Source organism: Aspergillus fischeri, genomic scaffold (assembly GCF_000149645.3).
Source record: "Aspergillus fischeri NRRL 181 1099437636249 genomic scaffold, whole genome shotgun sequence".
Lineage (NCBI taxonomy): Eukaryota > Fungi > Ascomycota > Eurotiomycetes > Eurotiales > Aspergillaceae > Aspergillus > Aspergillus fischeri.
The window spans coordinates 2,833,014-2,853,206 of NW_001509770.1; the positions used below are offsets into that span (position 1 = coordinate 2,833,014).

Below are 20,193 nucleotides of genomic sequence, written 5' to 3' on the forward strand. Positions count from 1 at the left end.
ATGTTCTTGAATTGCTGCATGTACAGTTTCAAACCATGGTTTTATAACCTTTAGATCTTCCTGCTTTGCCCTCACATATGTAATCTTCTGATTATATCTTGAACGTAGTTCAGGACGGCGTTTGGTAAAGGAATAGGACCAGTTGATACTAAGAACTATAGTAGGGTCCTGTGTATGTTCCTGAAGTAAAATTTGCGCCATTTCACGCAGAAAGTCAGACTGAATTGAAAAGCCTTATTTATCTGCATCTAGCAGTTGCTTGACAAGAGTTTCTTCTTCAATTAAAGATAATCTGAGGTTATTTGCGTGTGTTTCTGACCGTGGTTTGACGCCAGCAAGCCGCTCGCGAAGGGTGGATTCAGCTACATTATATAGCTTCGCAGCTTTTAATATTGATTTGACTTTCTTATCTTTCCATGCAGTAATAGCCATTTGAATATGAGCTTCCTTGGATAAAGGCATTTTGTATGGGAATAACAAAAAAATAACGCGTTGAAGAATACTGCTTGGGTAGCAGTGAAAATCCGCAGAAATCCGCGGTTCACCCGTATCCGCGCCTCACCCGTGGATTATGTTAGGCAAGCCGCAACAATTATGGGTAAGCACTCATTATTGGTGTCTTGGAGCAGAATGAGGTGGCCAGAGCGGGGCCGATCCAATGCCGAACCACTTTTTCCGTGGAATTTGCAGGCCAACTATCCATTTACTTACTACCTACCTTTACAGTCTTAAACCACATGCTTCAACCCAGCTTCTACTAGCCTTTCGTTTCATGCCTGCTGTAGCCACCTCTGCCTTTTGCTTCGTTTTCTTTTGATTTTCCTAACCCTCATTACTTTTTATTCGACCCTTCCAATTTTTACAAAAGTACATTTTTGATTCCACCTGAAGATCTGTCGAGGACCCTGTAGGCTCACGCTCATTATAATCTGGATACCAACCTCTTCAATTGAGAATTTGATATGCCCGTGTACTGCCCCTGAGAGTCATCTACGCCAACTCATTCTCTTTCCCTAAACTCAGTATTTCAAAAGACTGTTTTGTATGCGTTCCAATTTCCACTGGTGCCCTTGCAACGTGAACGCTGATTTCGCATCGATCTAGGATGAGACCATCCACCACGGCGGAAATGGATGTCGCATCAACTACCGGTGCCAATGTCGGCTCCGATTTGCGGCGTAGGAATGTTCACGCCGGAGAGAAAGTTGATAAGCTCTTCTCATCTCATAATCTCGAGGACAAGGACGCAAAGTCGAGGCCTAAGGTATGACGGTCATACTCATCCTGTTTCACCTGCAAAGCGTCGCATCTTATCGCCAGCTAATGACCCTTTTGCCAAACAGCCCAGTTCTTTCTCCTCAATACTATATAGTTGGGAACCTTTCATTGTGCCGATTGTGCTGACAGCCTTGGCTGTTTTCACCCGTATGTACCGCATAGGTCGCTCGAACATTGTGACATGGGATGAAGCCCAGTACGTTACATAACCTTAGCCATGCGAAACTACCATAGTGTCTAATTACTGTCGACCAGCTTTGGGAAATTCGGTTCACATTACTTGAAGCGAGAATTCTACTTTGATGTTCACCCGCCACTGGGAAAGATGCTTGTTGGCTTATCCGGTCTCCTTGCTGGATACAACGGATCCTTTGAATTCAAATCAGGAGAGAAATACCCAGACGATGTCAACTTTACATTCATGCGTGTCTTCAACGCCGCTTTCGGTGTTGCGTGCGTTCCTCTCGCTTATTACACTGCTCGAGAGCTAGGTTTCCGCAAGGCCACCGTTTGGCTAATCAGTCTGATGGTTTTGTTCGAAAACTCCTACGCGACCATTTCAAGGTTCATATTGCTTGACTCGATGTTACTTTGCTTCACCTTTACGACCACCATGTGCTGGGCTAAGTTTCATCGGTTACAGCATGCTAGCTTCTCAGGTCAGTGGTTCACGTGGCTCTTCCTGACAGGTATAAGTATCGGCTGCGTATGCAGTGTCAAATGGGTGGGTCTTTTTTGCACAGCATTAGTGGGACTCTATACAATTGAAGATTTGTGGAATAAATTTGGCGATCTTAGGATGCCGAAGGTCAGTACTGAAGGGAGTTCCAGAATACTGCTGTGTTACCTGACCTTGTGAACAGACAGTCCTCGTCAATCACCTACTGGCTCGCGTAGTCGGATTGATTATTATACCAGCTGTGGTATATATGCTTTCCTTTTACGTGCATTTCTGGATTCTTGAAAACAGTGGACCGGGCGACGCGCAGATGAGCTCTCTCTTTCAGGCCAACCTAAAGGGCACCGAAGTCGGAAAGGACAGCCCTCTCGAAATTGCGCTTGGCTCTAGGGTCACTTTAAAAAATATGGGTTATGGTGGAGGACTGCTGCATTCTCATGTTCAAACTTATCCCGACGGTTCCAATCAGCAGCAGGTCACTTGTTACCATCACAAGGACGCAAACAACGATTGGTTCATCTACCCCAACCGCCATGAACCTGAGTATGACGCCAACGGACCTCTGTCTTTTGTTGGTGATGGCGATATTATTCGTCTTATTCATGGGCAAACGGGCCGAAACCTTCATTCGCATGCCATCCCGGCTCCTATCACCAAATCTCAATACGAAGTCTCCTGCTATGGTAACATCACTATTGGGGACGAAAAAGATCACTGGGCAGTGGAGGTTGTCGATGATGTCGCGTCAAGGGACCGAAGCAGGATTCGAACCCTGACAACTGCATTCCGCCTGAGACACATCGTTCTGGGCTGCTATCTGCGCGCCGGCAACGTGAACCTCCCACAGTGGGGTTTTAAGCAGATCGAGACCACATGCGTTAAAGAGAACAATCCTCGCGACGTCTACACGCATTGGAACGTGGAGTCTCATTTCAATGATCGACGTAAGTACCAACCGAGAAGGCTGACCATTGCTCGCTCAGCCTGTCGCTCCTCTGCTGTTTTCACCCCCCGGGCAGACATTACCTTTTCTTCCCCCTCGAGCAAGCTGGTACCCTGGTCTGACGTGAAATTCTCGCAGTTCCACCTGGTGATCCAGGATCGTACAAGTCCCCCTTTTTTAAGGATTTCATTCATCTGAATGTCGCCATGATGACATCGAACAACGCGCTTGTTCCTGATCCAGACAAACAAGATGACCTTGCGTCGAAATTCTGGCAATGGCCAATACTTAATGTGGGCCTTCGTATGTGCTCCTGGGATGACAACACCATTAAGTATTATCTCCTCGGAAATCCCTTTGTCTACTGGGGCAGTACAGTCAGTCTCGGGGTTTTTGGACTCTTAATATTCTGGTATCTGGCCCGCTGGCAGCGGGGTTACAAGGATCTCAACCAAGCGGACATCGATCACATCCATTATTCCGGCTTCTATCCTCTGCTCGGATGGATCCTACACTACTTCCCTTTCATAATCATGGCTCGGGTGACCTATGTTCACCATTATTACCCTGCGCTCTATTATGCCATACTTACCTTCGGTTTTTGTGTCGACTGGCTTACTCAAAAAATGAGTCCTGTGGCTCGTGGGTCTCTGTATGCCTTCCTTTACATGGTCATCATCGGGATGTTTGTTCATTTCCGGGTCATCGTGTTCGGCATTGAGGGACCTAGCCAGCAATGGGCCAATCTGAACTGGCTGAGCGGTTGGCGGATTGCGAATTGATTTGGATGTCAGGCACCTACGAATGTCAGCTTGAACAATTCTGTGTCCATGATTCGATCGTGCGATGTATGTCAAAATGTGTCTGACGCTGCTGTTGCTATTCTCGGAATGATTAACTCCGTATAATACTGAATTCTCCGATGACGTTGGCTTATCTGCGCGAAGGCAGACGGACGTAGCGAAGCCTTCCACCATCTGCACACCAAGTGTGCTGGAGTTCTGGGACAAGCAACACCTCCCATCGGCATATAATTAAGCTTTCAGCTGGTTCCAACTTCAATGTTCAAGCAATGTATACCAATCCGTTACCACTGCCAGCACTCTATATACTAACATCTATATACTAACATCTCAGCCTACAACTACACAATGCTATTATGTAGCAATGGCAATATCTTGATACCTTGAGAGCTCTATTTATAATCAGGAAGCATAATCAATAGTGATGCTTCGTTTCGTGCTCCTCATCCATGAATTCTTTCCATCTGCCAGCCTAGGCATGGTGGCTGTTACAGGAATAAGAATGGTGATACTCAGGTGAAAGGAGTTGCCCAAACACAATCTTTAATTTTAAACAAGCAGGTAGTATGATATATAAGTGCATAGTAGATGAGCCATGTCATGCATCGAAATATCCTATATTACCACCATGACGTTCAAGAGGGCTCAGATAAAATGCATTTTTCAGGCTAGCAACAAGCTCCGCGCCAACCATTTCCACCACTGCGCATTGCATCATTCAAGCCTAAAGTGATGGTTTTCGGCGTTCCTGCGCTTGCTCCCCCTGTAGCCCCAAAACCCTTTACACCGCTTCGACGGTCGTTCAGGTCGTACTTTCCTGCCTCGATATTGCGATAAATCCTCTCGGCAACTTCAAGGAATGCGCGTTCGACGCCTTCACCGGACTTTGCACTGGTTTCAACGTAGCGAACAACATTGTTCATGCGGCACCACTCCTCCGCTTCTTGCCTGGTGACACGCCTCTGATTCACGTCGGATTTCACTTCCGCGAGATCGCTCTTATTTCCAACCAGAATTACAACAATACCATCTTCTGCAATTTGCCGAAGATCCTGCAACCATTGGGTGCAAGAGGTGAATGTAGAGGGACGAGTGATGTCAAAAACGAGGAGGGCTCCTGAGGCACCACGAAAATACGAGCGAGTTATCGACTTGTAAGTCTCCTGGCCGGCGGTGTCCCAAAGGGAGAGCTTCATTTTTTTCTGTGGTTGATCTCCTAGCGGTTTTCGTGGAGGGCTCGGGAGGCCCGAGGCAACAGACTCGTGGGATGCAACCAATGCTGTCCCCGTTGAAGATGGCAGAGCAGAAGAGTCAGAAACATTGGAATCTACCCCCAGACTCTTTGATGCTGGAGGCCCAACTGGAACAATACGCGAGCCAAATTCCACGCCAATAGTAACATCATGACTGGAAGAGAAGCGTCCTTCGCAGAGTCGAATGGTCAACTTTACAACAACACGCAGGTCAGCACAACTTTGTCTGAGGTTCAACATAAAAACCGGGTAAATGGGCGTGACACACTCACACTAGACTTTCCAGTGCCGGAGTCTCCAATACAGACAAGCTTAGCGATGTAATCCCATGGCTGTGACATGGATACAAAAAAGGTCGGATCGGTGTAGATAATGTTCTATGGAATCAGTTATCAGGAGGTGGCCAGTATCAATATATTTCAACTCATACTCCAATGCCTCCCGCAAGAGATCCACATCGGTACGCTAAATTTCTTGTTCTGGATGCTTCGATGAGGAGGTACGTGGGATCAATTTGACTCTGTATCCAAAATGTACGGAGCATGGTCCTGGGGAACATCTGCTGAGTCATCTCCACTGACCCTGCTGGCCATATGACGAGTGTGCTCCCGTCAGATCATCCGTTATCTCTGAATATCTGCTTCACATGAGCAAGTCCATGGATTTATACCAACATCTTAACTGGACCTCTTTCAGATTCACTCATGTTCAGTGGTTTAAAAATAGAGAGACTGACTCTCTAGATGATGTTTCTTTCCTGTCTTCGCTTCATTTACATCCAATATACCTGTGATACTGAACATTAGCTCACCGCAAATTGTCCAGCCACACACCATTAGAGACTCTAGTCACGATAACAACTGAGGACTTTAACACGAACCTTCGTTTAGCATGAATCAGGACCTCTAGAAAGTCCAGGCACACTACAGGTCATGTTCTCAGAGTGTATGCATTCCAAACTAATAAAGAGCTACCCTGCTATCCTTTGCATCATTCCTGCTGGTCTCTGTTAGCGTGACTCACATCGGTAACACAGATGCCTCGCGCTTCCTTGCTCAGTCACAGTCACGACTAGGCCCTTCTCTCGATGATGCACGTCGTAATGGCAGTGATCGTCTCAATGCACGATCTGGGATTTCTCGCCTTTCTTCATCGCGAGCATTTTTCCGAATGACACTAGATCCTTACCACCAAGCCACGTCCCAGGTCTCTAATCGTCCTTTCGGTTCACGAAATGCGGCTCAGCCCGCGCCTCTGTTCTTCAGCGCCACAGATGATTTCCGTGACGAGGATGATGAAGCAGAGCGGGAGCGCGAGATTGCGGACTTCTACGCCTTGCAAAGGTCAAGGCGGCATTTTGGCAGCAGCCAACTCAAAGATTCTTCGGAAATTGGAGGGGATGGCGACAGTTCGATCAGCCTTGAGCAGCAGCCTCTCCAGGATGACAAATATGTCAAGCGCGGGAGGATCAGAAGCTCTTGGCTTGCCAGCAGTAAGTCTATGGACAGGGAAAGCGGTCGTGCATTTGAGTCAATTGCGATGACAGCCGATGACCATGGAGGTCCCAACGAAGTCCGACAAAGTCGTAGTCTCAAAGGAAATCTGGTCGATATTCGTCTTGAAGATACATTGAGGTCAGACGAGAATGTTGACAAGGCTGGGTCACTTGAGGGTCTTGATGATAGTCCTCCATCCGTCCAGTTGTTCCGGGAACAAGCAAGCTCAGAGCCAAGGATTCTTGGTATTGAGACGTTCCTCGGGCCGAGCGAGGTAGATAAGCAACAACTTCTCGATGACCGTGAACAATCAAGCATAGCGGACGGTGGTCTTGAGCCTTATTCACTAGGGGAGACGCAATCTGGCGCCCATGATACTTTCTGGGGGAAGCTCTTTTTGATATCTCTGGGCTGCCTACTTGCTACCTCATTTCTCATTTATTTGCACACATCTGCGCCTTCGGGTGACAAATCGAGATGGGGCGACACGATATATCTCACTGTCCATGGATCCTTCTATCTCCTCGGCATCTATACGGTGGTCTCGATATTTATATCACTTCTTTGGCTGGCGTCACTGCGGTACTACGTGCGCCCTTTGGTCTATGCAATGATCTTTGCAGTCCCTGTTATACTATACTCTTTCTCGCTTTACCCCTTCATCTCGAGCTTCAAAGGAATCTGGCATGGGACTAGTATTCAGGACAAAGCCATGAGGGTCGTCTCTCTCCTGCCGTTCATTATTTCAAGCTTTTGGATATATAATGTTGTCCGCAGCCGCCACGCAATTGGCAAAGCCATCGACATCCTTGAGTTCGCCTGCCGAATTCTCGCTGCAAACCTGGAATTATTACTCCTTGGCCTTGGCATCCTGATTTGTATTGTCTCCTGGACGTGGGTCTGGATGCTGATGTTCGCTCGAGTTTTTCTAGGTGGGCACATGTCAGAATCGCACGCTTTTGCCCTCAACATCAGCAGCTGGTGGCTGGGAACATATTTTGCCTTCGTTTACATCTGGTCATTGGGAGTCATCGCCGGTATCCAACGTTCAGTTACAGCTGCAACAGTGAGTCAGTGGTACTTTCACCGTCTTGCGAGCCCGAAACCCACATCCAGGCAGATAGTACAGGCGGCTTTTGTCCATTCTGTCACCACGTTGTTTGGCACAGTCTGTTTCTCTAAGCTGATAGCATTATCTACTCGGCTGCCACTTCTGTTGCTGCCGACTCGCCTATCTCGGCTTCTGAATCTTTTCGTGTACTCACTCGTTCCTTCTCCCCTCGCGGCGCTCACAGACCCTCTTACTCTCACTTACGCCGCTATTCATTCTCAACCCCTCATACTATCTGCTCGTGGCCTCCTTGAAATGCCGAGTGTCTCACTTGCGACGGCAGTGCCGCCACTCCATCCGAGGTCGACTTCTTTGTCCCATGCGGGTTCTGCACCGCTCCTCTCCTACCGGCTTTCGAAGCTCTTTCTCCACGCCGCTCGCTTCATGATGTCTTTGGCACTTGGTTTTGGAGGATGGGTAAGCGCTGCTCGGAACCTCGAGGTCCCCGGCCCGAGTAATGGAGTTCATGGCAGTATGTATGCCTATGTGGTCGGACTCATTGCGGGAATCATTGGCTGGAGTATCCTAGGAGCGGCTGAAGGCGTCATCGCAGATATTGTCGATGCCTCGTTCATCTGCTGGAGTAGTGAAGTTGGTACTCGTGGTGGAGAAGCCCGGTATTGCCGCGAAGCTGGCTGGCTTTTCGGTGAACGTTTGGCGAATGACCTTCGCCATGCATCCCATGCACATCATCAGGCTGAGCCGTAAGCATTCTGGACAAGTCCTTCATATCCATAGCTGATTCCTCGATCGCTTCCACATTCGAATCCAGCCCTTTTAATGGGCCTCGTTTTCAACACCGATATGAGTAGATGGCCCTATGTCATGACGTTGGGATCTTATTTTATACCTTTTCTTTTATCTGAGACCATTGCATTTATTCATGCGTTATTTGAAGATCGCATCACATCATAAATACTTGGGTTTGCATCTTCTCTTTTGAATATCAAGATTCCACCTTTTCTTTTCGCGCGACGTTATCGTAAGTGTCATGTTCAGTGGGAGGCTGCGATAATCAGCATAGACTAGACTACTCATCAAATGATGATGTGGAACAGATCTTAAAAGCCACTTCGATGATCATCCCATCGTGGGCCAAATAGTCTCAACTTTGCAGTAAGTTGCCCAGAATATGCGAAGTATTCCCATCCATTAGAACTACATGGTTTGTTATACGCAGACAGGATAGTCGCATGTCATGATTTTGGGAACCCCTAAAACTGTGCTATCACTTGTCTAATTCTGGAAAGACTCGAAACTGTGGTATCACGGCACAACGGCAAACAGAAAGTAGACTCGTTTAACGCCCGCTGGCTTGAATTGACTGACTGACAAACCAGAAAAAGCCAACAGAAATCCAGGAAGGAAACAAATAGTCACGGTTCGTAAGAACAGCAGCCATAGCATAATAATCTGTCACCTTGTCATAAATCCAGTCGGCAGCTCCAATCCACGCCTTCTTTCATACACCACTCTCTGAGAATCGCACACCCAAACCGAACAGTTTCCACAGGTGCTGATGTCTTCCCGGGTGGAAAAAGAAACTCCCCAGTATAGTCTCCGATCTTGAGCTTCTGCTTTCCCAGATGCGAATATCTTCTTGAGCGTCTAGACCAGGTGTCAGGAAATTCACGGGCAAGAATATCCTCTGAAAGGCCCTGCAAGCCCTCGAGCCACAGTCTCTGGGACTCCTTGTAAAAGTCAGGTAATCGGTTTTTTAACTCAATGATATCTCTTCGATTCTTCTTGTTCTCATCTGACGTGACAGTAGTGCCGTCACTTCCCGGTGTGGGCACAGGAGTATGATCTCCTGGCAATGGAGTAACTGCGAGGCGTTCCAAGTCCAGAGCGTGAATCGCATCATAAGAGACAGCACCAAGAATCAAACAGAGACTGTGGAGTCTCGGGTAAGGGACACTGTTCTTTTTCACAACACGCCAATAGGCGAGTATAGATAGCCAGGTCGATGAGTCGCCAACTTGACGGGCCAAAGCTTTAAACTGATCGTCAGCAACAAATGCGAGAATGAAACAAAGAACAGCCTCTATCGCCGTCACAACTGCAAGTTTTTCATCAGCAGCAGTCACCGCATCTTTGTTGGTATGCCTCTCTGCAGCATGCTTCAACTCCCTACCCAAGTTTCCAAGTCTCTGGTACTCGTCCTTCCAAGCTCGACGCTCAGAGTTCCGGGACCGAGACACAGGATTATCAGAATCCGCGGATGCTGACTTCGAAGAGTTCACCTGGCTTCCCGGTTGATCTTTGGTGCAATGATAGGACGTCGACTTCCCCGCGCTATGGAAGGTCTCGATACGAGCAGCAGAGTTCTTTGCATCCTTGGTCGGAGACCCCGCGAAGTTCTTCGATTGATTTGATATCGAGACGGGGGTAGGGGACGCAGGAAGTCGGGACTTTTCTGGGGTTGGCACCCTGGGCTCCTTCGATCGTTCTTTCATTGAAGTACTTGCGTCCACGTTGACCGTATCCTTGACTGTGCCCTCCAGCCGGTGGAATTTGTGGCTGGTATGCTCGAGTGCGGAAGTATTGGATTCGTTAAGCTGAGCTTTGGTCACTCGGGCTTTCTCGGAATCCCCTTGCTGGTTAATGGGCGAAGATGTGAGAACTGCTTTCCTCTTGGCAGAAAATTTCAAGAGAGCCTCGATGCGCTTCCTATTCGATCTTCCGTATTTCAATTTTACCACCAGCCGTGGCTTCGATGCCATACTTTCTTTGGTATCTGTGGAAGGTTGCGTTTGTTCACCCCTCTGAGATTGCAAGTCAAGATTTGGTGTGTCACCGAAATCAGAGACCCTAGAATCTATAGGAGTAGCTATGCATTTATCGGCCGTCGAGTTCAGGCTTCTACCATGCAAGCTTGGCCCAGTCGTTGCGTATGGCTGCAGTTTGCCGTGGTCATGCGGCTTCGGGTTCTGTACACTCTCCTTCGACGATGCAGAATCAAGATGCTTTAGTAGTTTGAACGAGCTTGACACTGGGCGGCTTCCATCAAGTCTCGCTAGCTCTTTCTCAATGTCAGGCGGAAGAGTTGGTGACAATAGCCTGGGTAATTTGGGGCTGTCTGAAGTGGGTGGTAAAGTTGGTGATAGTAGATCAGGCAACCCGTTGGTCTTCGAGGACTCAGAACTCTTGCTTCCGATCATCCTCGGCGAAAGCCTCGCTTTCTTTGAAGAAACTACATCTGCCTGCTCCCCTTCATGTAACCCTAGATGCACATGACCGAGCTCTGGCGGCCTTTTACGCCCTACACTCTCGGGTACATATCTGACTGATGACTTCGTCGATAGTGAGTTGAGTGACTGTTTTCCCGAATGGTCCACGGACGTAGTGGCCTTCATCCCTGATCGCTTGTCTTCGGAGGTATGGGGAGCTGAAGTCTGTGTAACAGGCTCTTGATTGATAGGCGAGACTGAAGCACCGCTCTTTCTCCTATTCCTGTAATCGTTCAAGCTGATCTTCTTCTTCAACGACCCAGCTGATGGCGTGCTTGCCGCACTTTGAGGCCCTGAGCGCTTGTCTGACATAATGTTCCCTGTTCCGTCTGACCAATCCCCCACGGCCACTAATAAAGAGTCACCGTCTTGGTGAGTCAAAAATGTCATGTACTGTAGTTCTTGTTCGTCTGGAGTGAAAGGCCCGTCATCACCCACTGCCCAGTTGTTGATAAATCGGGCACCAGGACGGAAAGGCACATCGGTGGGAACCGTGAGCAAGAACGGATAGAAAGGAAGGACCTCTTGGTTAAGGCGTTCCAGTCGTTTATCGACTGAGACTATTTCTGGCGCAGATGTTTGTTGTAGCGCAGACTTGGAATTTCTCATATCATCGTCCACAGGAAGAGTAAGTCGACGATTCACCGACATTGCAGTCCCTCAATTAATCATGTATTGCGTGCGAGGATGGCACGAGGCGTAGACGAAGACAATATTGTTTGAGTTTCGGTTTGCTTCTTGTCTTTCTTGAAGCGTGTTCTAGAGGGCGCTAAACACTTCGAGCCTTTGTCTTCCGGAATCGCACGTAGGAAAACTCGCGGCCTAAAGATAGACGGACATAGAAAGGTTAATCTCCTGTTTGGAATTGGGAAATCCGTCATGAAGCTAAAATGATAATCAGTCTTGTCGACTTGGTCCAACTGTTGCTAACCTTGTGTAACGACGGGGTTGCGACTCTAGCTTGAGGGGAAAACGCGATTCACAGAACAAGCACTCGCCGATGCCGTCAACCCAGACGAATGCGTCCGAAAGACAATCTCCTTGTGTTCCCAGGCTCAGCGCGAGAGAAACAAGCTTAATCCAGCATAATTAATGCGTGGGAACTCTATCTAAAAGGGCTTGTATGGGCAAGCAACGCTGTATGCCGCGCCAAAAGTAATTTTGGATTCACAGAGCCATGGGTAACGCTCCCGATGCACCCGCTGATCGAGTTCAAATTTGAGGACACGAAGGGTTGACATTGGAGGGTAGAATAGTTCCTCAGAGGATGATGATCTCCGGTGTTGGTGAGCTACCTTGGGTTGGGCCTGGTGCGGAGATGCTTGGCAGTATGAAAGAGGGAACTCCATGTCTCTGAAGCTACTGATTACATCGCCAAGGGATAGAGATGGCCTAATTGGAACTTATGAATGCGTGGAGACAATAATATGCTCTGCTTTTGCTCCGAAGTGGATTCGACCTACCAGGTCTTTACGTTCTTTTTTCTATCACGATTTTCATTATAATTATATAGTGTATCAAGGTGAGTACGCTGCACAGCGGGACATCTCCGCCATGAGCGCACATCGGACCATATGCTCCCGTGTCAACAAAAGTACACCTCAAATCGCAGGTACATACCCTCAAAGCCGGGCCATAATTCCCTCGAGCAGCGAAGGAGAGAGGCTTCTGGCTGCCGCTACACGTTGAATCAAGAACGATCGTCATCTGCGAATTTATCCCTCCAAAATGCCCGGTAATGTTTTTGGCGTCCGATAGCGGAAATTTCGTCTAATTCTTTCGGCGTCAGTCGGAAGAGCAACGCACGCAAATAGCTGCTGAGACGAGACTCCTTGCTGCTTGTCGTGATTGAAACATCTCCCCGGTCTATGGACCACCTGAGCAGGATCTCGCCTTCACTGACCCCATATTTGTAGGCAAGACTTTGCAGTAGCTCCCCGAGGGGCCCATCCTTTGCTCGAGTAATGGGTGTAAGAGGTCCGTAGCTCGCTGTCTTGATTCCCTTGTCTTCCTGGAACGGAACAAGGCCGCCATGCTGTAGATATGGGTGGTACTCAATCTGGTTGATCGAGGGAGTGACCTTGGCGGATTTGAGAATTGCCTCTAGGTGACTTTGCAGGAAATTGGAGACACCAATAGACCTGGCCTTCCCAGCGGCCTTGACCTTCTCCATGGCAGCCCAGGCTTCTTGCAACTCATTGTCCGATTTGGCGAAGAATGGGGAATGGATCAGATATCTGCAAGGTGTAATAGAGCGTATCAATCTCGTAGGTCGACGCAAAGTCATGTACTGTGAGGATAAGGTGCACTACTTACAGGTCCACATAGCTGAGTTGCAGTTTATCCAGGCTTGCATCTATCGCTCTGGGGATGTCCGCAATATTCGTGATCACTTTGGTTGTCACAAAAAGCTGCTCCCGTGGGACGCCACTCTCTTTGATGGCCAGTCCTATCTCTGGTTCGGTACCATAGACTTCCGCACCGTCCAAGTGGTGATATCCTAGCTTGATTGCAGTTTTGATCGACTCAACTAACTCTCGATCAATGCCTGTCGCCCCGCCTGTTTTAAACCAGGCAGTGCCAGTGCCATACCCAAGCTGGCATAAGGAGAATTAGATTAACAAATTCGACCAGGGGAATTCCCACTGTGGGAAGCCGCGGAGAAGAGCCGATGGAGAATACTTACAATCGGAATCTTAACGCCGTCATTCAGCTCCACACTTGGGATTTCCGCAGCCGATTGAGCCATGCCCTTCGAGAGTCGAGACAACGTAAAGGGATCCACGGTATGTGATCCAAGAAGAATGAATACCTCTCTATATCGATTGACTGCGAACAGCTGGCGGGCGAGTGGTCGACTAAAGATAAAGTATTAACAAATAGTCAGGCACAACGAAGGGTAACCCCAGCATTAGCGGGACGTACCAATATATTATTTATTATGTAATATACTCGATCATTCGCAATTCTTGCTGAATTGATGTGATTCCAGATAATGATAGTTCAAGGTTTAAGAATAGGTGGGGTACGGCTCAATTCCGTGGCTTGCGGAGTATTCATAATGCATTAGCGCTCGGTACTAACATCATAACTCTGTACTTGTCACTGCTCAGTCCACTTATCATTATTATTATAGGTAAATGTACGGACTCGAGATAGCTGCGATGATGCACCCATGACCTTCTTGCTAGTAAACAGTCGGTGCTCAAGGAGTCAAGTATCCATACCAACAGAAAACACATGACGACGAGGGACATATTGATGATGTCAGTAGCAATTATACCGGAGGCGCTAGTAATGATGACAATCAACAATACCTATTTCTATAGTATGGAAATAAATTCTCTATACCTTAAAGGTACAAGGCTAGATAGGTAGGGCTCTGCATTATTACCTTATCTTTCTGTCGTTTGCAATGAATGGATCCTATCAGAGAATGCCTGTTGTTTAACAACTCTAGATACCTTTCTGGAGATTACTAAAGATACAACAGAGTACCTAAGGTACCAAGTAGGTACCTACTTACCTATGATTTATCCATGTATTTACACATGTATGGGTAGGCCGTACAGAGTACAATAAAACATACTAGGTAATACTAAGGTACTGCAGACTACACGATGGAATTCGATGTTTCTGATGATATTCGATTCTTCGTGATTATGGATGGTTGTTATGGTAGATACAGAAAATAGGAGAATTCATAACTTCGTTAAAAAGAAAAGGAAGAGGGCAGTCACGTCCGCAGAGCTGTCTGCACTGTTTGCACGCAACTCCGTCACAGTACCTTAGGAATTGGTGACTCCACACACAGAACTCTCTGAGGGGTGATTCACGTAGTTATGCAGTAATCATGCTGCTTGTCATTCCCGCAAATCATTTCGCAGTAGGTTCTTTCAGTCATCAAAGTGATCGCATCATACTGCATCTTTAAAGTCTATAGCCTGTCATCCTAATTTCTATCGGAGACAGTTCTCCCCTTTTTCTCCACGGAGCACACGCAGTAGAGACGCTGTTACATGTCTTTGCGGAGTAGACTCAGCCGATCAAGGTCTATGCGATATCGTCTGGGCCAAATGGCAAACCAATTCTCGACTAGGACAGCAGGAGTTTCCCTTGCGGAACTTCCGAAATCCAATGTGTTTACAACAAAGCTCCCCCCAGATCCTGCTTTTGAGACCCCGCAGTCTTCCCACAAGGCGCCCAGAGAGACTCTTGGCCCCCGTTTGGTAAAAGGAGCTCTATACACGTTTGTTCGGCCGGAGCCAGCAGAGGAGGCTGAACTCTTGAGCGTCAGCCCTAAAGCGATGAAGGACCTTGGTCTGAAAATGGGCGAGGAACTTACGCCCCAATTTCAAGCATTAGTATCTGGAAATGAGATCTGCTGGAACGCAAAGGATGGAGGAATTTACCCGTGGGCTCAGTGCTATGGAGGTATGACGAATTTGCGGCTCGAGAGCATAAGAAGCTTTGTTAACGACTTGTAGGATGGCAATTGTACGTTGTCTGATTCCTAATTGGACTTTTTTGGATAGTGTTGACCAGGCACAGTGGCTCCTGGGCCGGGCAACTTGGTGATGGAGTAAGCTCCGTATTCTGTAAAATGAGCCTCCGGCGAGAGAAATTGACCCATATCAGCGAGCGATTAGCCTGTTCGAGTGCATCAATCCTCAAACAAAGCGCCGATTTGAATTACAATTGAAGGGAGCGGGAAAGACGCCATATTCACGCTTCGCTGATGGCAAGGCTGTTCTTCGGTCGAGTATCCGCGAGTACGTTGTGTCAGAAGGTAAGCGGTCATATATTAGTGGACTCGCAATTGTAGCTCATGGTTTTCCTAGCGTTATCTGCTCTTGGTGTGCCAAGCACTCGAGCTTTGGCAATCACTCTACTCCCAAAGTCAAAGGTTCTGCGTGAGCGCATTGAGCCTGGTGCTATCGTTGCTCGCTTCGCCGAGACTTGGCTCAGAATTGGGAGCTTTGATCTGCCGCATTCGCGTGGCAACCGAGATCTCATCAGAAAGCTAGCGACGTTTACCGCCGAGGACGTTTTTGGAGGATGGGAGACGCTGCCAGGTGTTGTATCCCTAGGCCGGGACCATTCCGCAGACGCCGCCGATAATCCTGCCAGAGGCATTCCCCGAGACCATGCACAGGAACACCAGGGTGTAACAGAAAATCGATTTGCACGACTATACCGTGAGATAGTGCGTCGCAACGCGAAGACCGTGGCAGCCTGGCAAGCGTATGGTTTCATGAATGGCGTACTCAACACGGATAATACCTCGATCTTCGGACTGTCTCTCGATTTTGGCCCATTCGCCTTTATGGACAATTTTGACCCACAGTATACTCCAAACCATGACGACCACCTGTTGCGATACTCCTACAAGAATCAACCAACCGTCATCTGGTGGAACCTGGTTCGTCTCGGAGAGGCTTTGGGGGAATTAGTTGGTGCTGGGGACAAGGTCGACGAAGAGTGGTTCTTGAAGGATGGGTTGACTGAAGAAACCGCACCACCTGTCGCGAAACGCGCTGAGGCCATCATTGAACGGACCGGTGATGAATACAGGAGCGTGTTTCTGAACGAATATAAACGCTTGATGAGTCGCAGGCTAGGATTGAAGACCCAAAAGGAGTCTGATTTCCAGGAACTGTTCTCGGAGATGTTGGATACATTGGAAGCTCTAGAGCTTGATTTCAATCACTTTTTCAGGCGACTCTCCAACGTAGCGCTTGCTGATATCGAGACCGACCAGCAACGAATGGACACAGCACCCATCTTTTTTCACAATGAAGGGTTCGGCGGTATTGGCTACACAGAACAGTCTGCAAAAGAGCGCATAGCCAAGTGGCTCGTGGCTTGGAGATTTCGAATCCTTGAAGATTGGGGCATCGAAAATGACGCAGACCGACAGAAAGGTATGAATGCAGTCAACCCGAAGGTGAGTCTCAAGCGTCTCGTTTTCCTCACGTCAAGTTTGTTCATCTTATGCTCCTGTACCTTGCTCACAACCTCTCCATGGTATCGACTCATGTTGCCTCGCTGACGTGTACATGCTACAGTTCATACCTCGCGGATGGATTCTCGACGAAGTCATTGAACGTGTAGAGAAAAGAGGAGACCGAAAAATCCTTGACCGTGTCATGCAAATGGCTCTCGACCCTTTCAGAGATTCATGGGGCTTGGACAAAGATGAAGAGGAACGTTTTTGCGGCGATGTTCCCAGATATAAAAGAGCCATGATGTGTAGCTGCAGCTCATGAGACGTTATCCATAGAATTTGAGTTCTTGACAATCACGGCTGGCATCTACAGTAGATAGTAGTTGGGCCCTCTTCTACTGCACACTATCGGATATGCTTGATCATGGACACGTTCAAGACCCTGTTGCATAGTTTGGGTATATGCATGTTGCCTCTTGGTATTCACGAAGCTATTTGCTGGGACAGCGATCACGACACATCTCAAAGACCATAGCTCAGATCATGGAGTTTTGAATGTACAATATAGCTGGTCATTGTCACCACTGGACACTCCCGTCTTCAGTCTTTCGATATTTATGACTTATGAAAGCATGCACTATTTAAATGACTCTCACTACAGCCCAATCAGCACCTACTCCGACTCTATGTTGAGTTTGGTTATAAAGATCAGTCGTGGATCTTACTAGTCACGTGGATGGAGGGTTCTGATAGAGGAGACATTGAGAGGTTTGAAATCGTGAAAGTAAGATTGCTTTTAGAGGCTACAAAGCTATGGGTATTTCCTTGATCTTCTGCATCACACCAACGAGTTCATCACACTTTGTCCACCTGCAACCTGTCCTTGTTCATTTCTTAAGCCGACGTCTCCCTGCTTGTAACTGAGGGATAAAAACCGACAGAGCGATTTGGCGCAGGTAACCATTAACTCGACTTAATGCCGGCCGAAGGTCGGGAAAGACGGAGAAGCCGGCAACCATATTGGTGAGCGAGGTCGCAACCTCACCATAGAGGGAGACTTCGCACCACCCGAAATTCTCGGACGGGCCAGGATGATATCTCCGATTAATGATTCTGTGTGTACTAACGCGATACTGAAGACAGATGACCCGCGATGTCTCAACTAGTTAGGGCAAGCGGCCTGGACGTGTCCAGGTTGCTTGCACTTGTAGCAAACTCTTTCACCCTTGGCTTCAGTGGGGCAGTCGCGGGATACATGTCCGACATCTCCACCTACGATCATTGTTACTCAACAAGTGCGAGACGAAGATTGACGAGAAACTCACAGTTGTAGCACTTCTGACCATGAGTGCAATCGCGGGCCATGTGGCCAAAGCCACCACACGAGTAGCAAGTTTGCTGGCGACCACCGTATCCTCCGTGACCGAAACCGCCTCCATAGTTGCCGCCCTGGGAGCAATTGCGTGCGATATGGCCGACTTGACCGCATTTGTAGCATTCTTGGCCGCCGCTGGGGGCACCATTGTAGTTATCACCCGAACCAGCCTGGGAACACTCGCGAGAAATGTGTCCAGCAACACCGCAGCGGTAGCACGACTTCTCCTTGGGAGCTACTGTACACTCGCGGCCTAAAGGAGATGTCATTAGTCAACCAGTTATCCGTCAATCTAGATGGCGTATTAAGATGAAACTTACTGACATGGCCCTGGCCTATTGTTGCTCGATGTCATTAGAAATGTCTTTGCCCAAACATAAAAGGCTGAAAGGTTCAGGCAGGAGTAATGGCATACCACCACAGTTATAGCTGGCAAAAGAAGTATTAGACTCTGTCTGATTTATGACGGGGGAGGAGGGTCGTACCAAGTAGGAGTTCCCTTCTTAGGACAATCGCGAGCCTAACAGGATGAGTCTCTCTTCTTTATAGTTGCTGAAAGAGCCAAGATGGCAAATCCATGTTGTTGGTGAATTGGGCCAATCCTTACCTGATGCGAGGCATCGCCGCCTATGAAGTACAGTCGTTAGTCTTAGCACATTTCTCAAGGTCCATTTTTCAGAGGAACAGATCGCCAAGATTTCAAAACTGCGCACTATAGCGAGACGCAAGAAAAGAACACGGGCGAGGAGAGAATAAATGTGTTAGTAGAAGGCTGGCGCGACCGGCGACTTCTTTGGATACATTGAAAGAAATTGATGCAAACAGCACAATAATGAGGGAAGCATCGACAATGAGATAGATTCGGGTGAGAGCGCAGTACGCACAAATTGACAATCGCAGAGATTTTCTTGTTAAATTTGCAAGGACTCACAGTTGAAGCATCCACGACCTCCAGCTTGATATTCCATTTTTGATGATATGTGGGCGAAGATAGGAAGAGTGAGTTTGTTGTATTGAATTTCTTTTTATTTCTTTTTCAGAAAAGAGATTGAGAAGGTTGATCAGAGATTGATTGATTCTGTTTCGCAGGGGAAATAAAAAAGATTAAAAAAAAAAAAATAATAGTAATAATAGTGGTAGCAAAGAAAGAGATACGCTAGCTGCCTGCGGGGTGGAAAAGAGTGCTTCCCGTGCGTGGTTCCTGGCTAGAATTTTAACTGGGAGTCAACTTCGCTAGAAGACCCCACAGTGCACGATGGCTCCTCTCAAATCTATATGGCAGGGGCTTCTTGAAGAATCAGAAGGAGGGTATTCCAATAAATTCTCGAGCAACCATGTGATAAAATGAACCAGGGCAGGCAAGCCACGGCAGCCGAGCCGTGGGTATTTTCTTTTGGCAAGGTAAGGCGCGCGGACAACGCTTCCTCGACCTGGCCGAAGTTTTGGAGGATATTGTCAAGGAAGTTGCCATGCGAGGGGCACGATGGTGAAGCAAAATATATCGAGTGGAAAGCCCTGATACTGGACTGTGCTTGAGACGAGGTCGAGGCATTGCCGGCCGGCGATGGCATGAGAGCACCACTCTCGAGCAATTCCCGGTTCTGAATGAGTAGCAGCGTGACTGATCATTCTGGTTGGACCCAATACTCGTCGTGATGCATTCTGTATATCCAGAGAATTCTTCAAATCAGCGCAAATAATCGCGCTAGCAGTTTTCATTATTGCAAGAACCCACAACATGCCATTCGCAGAGTCGAATATCGGTACGTGCAGTCTTCGAAGCTGACCCTACAAGGAGCGAGAGGATGAGGCGAGCAATTGATGTATATATAGTGTCATCTGTGTATACAGATTGAGAACGGGATAATGAGATGAGAGAGATTGAGCACGGTAGCTGTCTGATTTTTCATTTTTTACAATAAGGACCCCTGTGGAATATAACATATGCCTTTAATGATGCCTACAAGGTCCTCAACCTATTGAATGTTCCGCCATAACAGCAGACCAGCTCTGCGCTACTCTCCTCGCACAATGTCTTAAGATTGTTTGAAGAAACTTGTATTGACAAGAGTCCCTTT

The 20,193-nt window shown here is 47.9% G+C and overlaps 7 protein-coding genes across 7 annotated transcripts, besides 2 other annotated features; 3 read left to right on the plus strand and 4 right to left on the minus strand.

The window, feature by feature from the left end:
- Window positions 1–462: part of a mobile genetic element that runs on past the window's edge.
- A 643-nt stretch (window positions 463–1,105) lies between these two features.
- On the plus strand, window positions 1,106–3,682 carry pmt2 (protein O-mannosyl transferase; the record flags this gene model as incomplete). The annotated part of the gene is made up of 5 exons (XM_001264899.1): window positions 1,106–1,264; window positions 1,344–1,474; window positions 1,534–2,086; window positions 2,142–2,901; window positions 3,039–3,682. 5 exons carry the CDS (start codon window positions 1,106–1,108, stop codon window positions 3,680–3,682), a joined length of 2,247 nt encoding a protein of 748 aa, XP_001264900.1.
- A 321-nt stretch (window positions 3,683–4,003) lies between these two features.
- Window positions 4,004–4,033: a microsatellite.
- Window positions 4,034–4,371: 338 nt separating this feature from the next.
- On the minus strand, window positions 4,372–5,297 carry NFIA_017050 (secretion related GTPase SrgD; the record flags this gene model as incomplete). Its single annotated transcript, XM_001264900.1, has 2 exons — window positions 4,372–5,148; window positions 5,229–5,297. 2 exons carry the CDS (start codon window positions 5,295–5,297, stop codon window positions 4,372–4,374), a joined length of 846 nt encoding a protein of 281 aa, XP_001264901.1.
- Window positions 5,298–6,126: 829 nt separating this feature from the next.
- NFIA_017060 (uncharacterized protein) lies at window positions 6,127–8,271 on the plus strand (the record flags this gene model as incomplete). Its single annotated transcript, XM_001264901.1, has 1 exon — window positions 6,127–8,271. One exon carries the CDS (start codon window positions 6,127–6,129, stop codon window positions 8,269–8,271), a length of 2,145 nt encoding a protein of 714 aa, XP_001264902.1.
- Window positions 8,272–8,987: 716 nt separating this feature from the next.
- On the minus strand, window positions 8,988–11,402 carry NFIA_017070 (uncharacterized protein; the record flags this gene model as incomplete). Its single annotated transcript, XM_001264902.1, has 1 exon — window positions 8,988–11,402. The coding sequence occupies one exon, from the start codon at window positions 11,400–11,402 to the stop codon at window positions 8,988–8,990; it is 2,415 nt and encodes an 804-aa protein (XP_001264903.1).
- A 1,081-nt stretch (window positions 11,403–12,483) lies between these two features.
- On the minus strand, window positions 12,484–13,542 carry NFIA_017080 (aldo/keto reductase; the record flags this gene model as incomplete). Its single annotated transcript, XM_001264903.1, has 3 exons — window positions 12,484–13,030; window positions 13,110–13,390; window positions 13,480–13,542. The coding sequence occupies 3 exons, from the start codon at window positions 13,540–13,542 to the stop codon at window positions 12,484–12,486; spliced, it is 891 nt and encodes a 296-aa protein (XP_001264904.1).
- A 1,327-nt stretch (window positions 13,543–14,869) lies between these two features.
- NFIA_017090 (YdiU domain protein) lies at window positions 14,870–17,062 on the plus strand (the record flags this gene model as incomplete). The annotated part of the gene is made up of 5 exons (XM_001264904.1): window positions 14,870–15,227; window positions 15,329–15,375; window positions 15,432–15,582; window positions 15,635–16,740; window positions 16,862–17,062. 5 exons carry the CDS (start codon window positions 14,870–14,872, stop codon window positions 17,060–17,062), a joined length of 1,863 nt encoding a protein of 620 aa, XP_001264905.1.
- Window positions 17,063–17,902: 840 nt separating this feature from the next.
- Window positions 17,903–18,918, minus strand: NFIA_017100 (putative zinc knuckle domain protein (Byr3); the record flags this gene model as incomplete). Its single annotated transcript, XM_001264905.1, has 6 exons — window positions 17,903–18,012; window positions 18,066–18,368; window positions 18,436–18,459; window positions 18,601–18,635; window positions 18,723–18,742; window positions 18,898–18,918. The coding sequence occupies 6 exons, from the start codon at window positions 18,916–18,918 to the stop codon at window positions 17,903–17,905; spliced, it is 513 nt and encodes a 170-aa protein (XP_001264906.1).
- Window positions 18,919–20,193: the final 1,275 nt, after the last annotated feature.